Source organism: Hyposmocoma kahamanoa, unplaced genomic scaffold, assembly GCF_003589595.1.
Source record: "Hyposmocoma kahamanoa isolate Upper Pololo Valley unplaced genomic scaffold, ASM358959v1 190, whole genome shotgun sequence".
Lineage (NCBI taxonomy): Eukaryota > Metazoa > Arthropoda > Insecta > Lepidoptera > Cosmopterigidae > Hyposmocoma > Hyposmocoma kahamanoa.
This window is the reverse complement of record NW_020653718.1, coordinates 3,944,142-3,948,678: the sequence shown is the minus strand read 5'-3', so window position 1 is coordinate 3,948,678 and position 4,537 is coordinate 3,944,142. Positions and strand designations below refer to the sequence as shown.

The 4,537-nt window shown below is 40.2% G+C and overlaps 1 protein-coding gene across 1 annotated transcript; it reads left to right on the top strand.

Moving 5' to 3' along the window:
* The first annotated feature begins 1,493 nt into the window (after positions 1–1,493).
* Positions 1,494–3,792, top strand: LOC113226366 (mucin-5AC-like). Its single transcript, XM_026458971.1, has one exon. It carries the CDS (start codon positions 1,524–1,526, stop codon positions 3,636–3,638), a length of 2,115 nt encoding a protein of 704 aa, XP_026314756.1. The 5' UTR covers positions 1,494–1,523; the 3' UTR covers positions 3,639–3,792.
* Positions 3,793–4,537: the final 745 nt, after the last annotated feature.

The following is a 4,537-nucleotide window of genomic DNA, read 5'->3' as shown; positions in this document are numbered from 1 at the left end:
TACATTTATGAAAATTTTATTTATGTTAAGAAGAATAGTAATTTTTTTAATGAAAAAAAGTGACAGAATAGCATTAATACAAGGAATAGAAATAAACTAGCTGTTCTTGTAATGTAAATTTGCCATTTACGAGGTTTAAAACTATGGTGGAGCATGAATTTTATATCAAACGGTATACCTAAAGCTTTTATGTACTAGGGTAATAGAAATTCGCGATAGTGACTGCTTAGCTCTTGCAGGTTATCGTGATGTATGATGTTTGAAATAAATATTGTAAATGAGAAATGTGTACAAAGGTTTATTTACAAGGAGCAACCCCTCCTTAGTCATTCTTCTCAGGGGAATCTACCTTAGTAATAAGCAGTAAAATTTAATATGAACAATTGTAGTTTACTTACCTATGAAATAAAAACTTGAGTTTCATACAAAATAATCACATTTTAGCGAGAACTATCAATGTAGGGACATGATGAGACTAAATGAGAAATGATGAGGGTCCGTTTGATGAACGATAATTTTAGAGACACGAAATTGAATACATTTGTTGTTTGCTTTTATGTTAATATTTATACATAGATGTATATTTAATACGTATGTAAGTGGTTTGTAGTGCAGTGCTTTAGAGGACAAAGAACCTGCCCTTGACTGAAGATACAGAGCACACACATTCGACCTTATTTATTTGGAACTAAAAGTATATATTTGCAAAATTGGCCGAGCATTAAAAGTACATTAACTGAATATGGGCATACTTCTAGACAATTGTAACAATACAGCCTTTGTCCAATCACAATGACACACTTATTTATGTACAGGAGTAAGTAATGACTAAGAATTATACACCTAGCTTCCCACGACTATATAATAACGGCATTCACCACCATAACCCTGTAGCTTATGCCGCAAAACACAACTATGGGAAGGCGTGTAACTAATTCTGGACAGACGTATTAGGTAAAAACAATCAGCTAACCGTAGTTACGGAGAGGGACCGGCTTATTAGCAAGAAGACGAAAACCTTTAGAGGAATATTAGTTGCAAAATTAAGAACCCCACAACCGCAATGGCTATTCCATCAAGAGTTTAGTACCCGACCCAAAAACCAGTACGCAATTATCGTGACATTGAGAGCGCCGTGGGAACAGACCAACAAACGCGCCACCCTTCTTTAATTAACCAACAATATTTTAGAAACAATCGACTAATTAAACAATAGTCATGTTTCACCAAGATCGACCTTAATACCGAAGTATGGCGTTAAAACTGAAAACATCTAAAAAAAATGTCCACATGCTCATATATTTACAAAACGGCTCGGACAATTAAACAATTGGGATCTTACGGCATAAGTAGATGTAAAGAAAAAAGATTTTCCGTTTCAGATAATGAAATGACAACAATGGCGAAGTTTGCGCAAGACGTTCGCACGCCGAGGACGCGCGCGGCAGTGAGTGGGGCGATATTTTATATAGGGAGCGAGATACGCGGGCGCCGCGTAGCGCCGTCATGCCGCGCGCCTAGACATGATCCTCTTAGTGCTGCTCGCGGGCCTCGCCGCCGCCTCCGCATCCGCCACCCCTGCATCCCCCGATTCCACCCCAACCCTCGATAGTGTGGTGATCGCGACCAACGCTACCAAAGATGTCACCACAGAGTTGCCAGAAGCAGAAACTACTACAACCAAAGAAATACTTAAAGCAAGTGAAACGGGTGATCCTTCCAAAGTTGATATAGTTAAACAAATTCGTCGTCTAAACGAAGATGGTTCTTATACTATTGGCTATGAAGCCGGGGATGGGACTTTTAAGATCGAAAGCAGGGACGTATTAGGTAACGTGAAAGGGACTTTTGGGTACATTGATAAGGATGGTGAAATAAAACGAGTGACGTATTCTTCATCGAGTGATAGCACGCCTGTGCCAGTGACAACGAGTACTACTTCTAGTACTCCTATGATGGTTGTGAGAGTGAACAAAACAGTGTCGACTACTAGGAGACCGCTTGCAACAGTCGTATATCCCAGTCGGGGAGGTTATAGCACGACCAGAGGAACAGTTGTACAGCCGATACCGCGGCGACGACAGACGACTTCGACACGACCAGCGACCATAATGGAAACGACCACTACAAAACAACAAACTGAGGAATCGACTAGCAATATTTTGAATCTTTACAAACCTAAAGAGAATGAAGGTGGGATACCGAAGACGCGAACTCAAATGTTGAAACCTATGCCTAGTGTCAAAGATGATCTAGTGCCCAAACAAACAACCACTAAGATACCATATACTGTAAAGCCTGTGTATGAACATGTGACTGAAAAGGAACACGCAGTTACACCAAGTAAGGCGAACACCATACGTCGTGAGCTGACCAATACCAGCCCAAATCCTCACATGATCAATTTGCGGCAGTCGGCTGGAGACGATTCTACTGATGTTTACGGCAGCCACTTGTCTCTTGGTACTGTGAGACCTTTGTTCACAACAACAACTCCTCGACCAAGGTTAGTGCCCATTCATTCTTTAGTAGCTGCAAGGCAGAAGATACATCAGCAATATCAAGAACAGCCTGTGCATGATGAGGAGACCACCGTTGAAGCCAGTACTGGACGTGTATTTGATCAGGAGAACGTTGTAACCTCGAATCCAGTGCCAGTAATTCATATACCAGCTGGTAGAGTTCCTGATGAAAGAGTTTACCAACAACTGCTTTATAGAAGACCATCGTCTGTTCACTTCCGAACAAATGAGTACTTAAAAGATAATCCAGGAGCAGCAATACCCATTGGAAACCAGCGGCCCTTTCTCCAATATGAGCTCCAGCACAAAGTACTGGAGCCACAATATGTAAAAGATTCTCAACAAACACAAAAAGTTAGTGCTTCTGAAGTTGCCACAGGACAGCCATACGATGGGCGGCAAGTGACGCGAATCATACCCATTCCTGTGGATGAAAGAGGAGTGCCTATCCAAGGTTATCAAAGGTATATTAACCCTTACAGACCAACACCACCTCCAGTGGTCCTTCATCAGCAACCGAGATACGAGCCGATCGAAGACGTGAATGCAATTTCAGCTCCTGTTAGTACAAGAGACTTGAAAAGATTGCTCCAGATTTTGATCCTTCGGCAGAATCGTTTACAAGCCTTGATGGACCAGATTGTTGCTCCTGGACCCCCATATCAGCCTTTGCCCTTATTCAGAGCTGAGCCTCAATACGAATACAATAGATACCAGAATAGACAGTATCCAGAAGAAGAAAGGTATGACTATAGATACGATCAACAGTACAGACAGTCGGACATATACCAGAACCAAGTCGGAAATTATGAGAACCAGCAGTACGAAAGTCAGCGATTTGTTCCTAGAAGACGGTTGTACACAAGGCCTTATGATGCATCTGTGGCATCTTCTAATCGAGTGGAAGAAACTCCTGAGTATCTTCCAGCAGAGATACGAGAGGCTCTGTTGCTGAAAATGTTGATGTTGGCGATAAGTCCTGATTTTATGCCATCACCAGCTCCTATGACTGAAATGACAACTGCTGCACCGCCACGAAAACAAGTGCGGAACGTGCAAATTCTCGGAGAAGAAGGTTCGGCAGATGAGGCGAAAAGACAGATGCAAAGACAGTAAGACACAGGTTTTAATATATTTTAAGTGATGCTTTGCCCGTAGAATACTCAGTAATGTAAATATTTTTGTAAGGGATTTGTATAAAATATTTTTTATTTGGATACTTTGGCGATGTTTGATTTCGTCCAATTTAAATATGCCAACAATACAAATACAACAGCCAAGTAACAAAATACAAATTTTACAAAATTAATTGTTCTTTAAAGATATTCCTCCACATTAGAGATTTATTTCGAGGACTTTACAACTGTTTACTTCTACAACTGTTCAGTAAGTTACGCAAATATAATGGAATGATGGAATCCCACTATGCACAATTGTAATATTTACAAAAAACATATTCGTAATTGTCTTTCATGTCCGGTCGCTCTCAAAACATGGCGAAACGTCAATTTACAATCGTTGCTTATACAAACATTCCGTGACAATGACAAATATTTAAATCATAATGGATTTTGAATTCAAATTCCTCTATTGTTTCGGATGATATATCATGGCCGCACGCCCACTAGACTTTAAGTAATACAAACTTATTTTTGCTGCCGGTAAAAGTGCTTTTATCTGAAGTAGAAGTTCACTGATTATTACAAATAGGAAATGAAACTATTTTTTTGTGATCTACGTAGCGTATATTTGTTTTTTCAAATAAACCAGAGTTTCGTGCTCTTTATAGGTTCCATATTATAATCACGACTGACACTAATTTAATTATTTTATTACACTGATCTGGCCAAAGACAAGTCTGGTCAAGTAGTCCTTAACAAGCCATTGTCAGCTAAACAGAAGAACATGAACCCACCGTCTATTTGTCCGCCTCCATCAGGCTGTCAACCGACCAGCAATGTGCGTACAAGTATGTAGTACGCAGTCGCCAAAAATAGGTCATAACGGTGACCCAT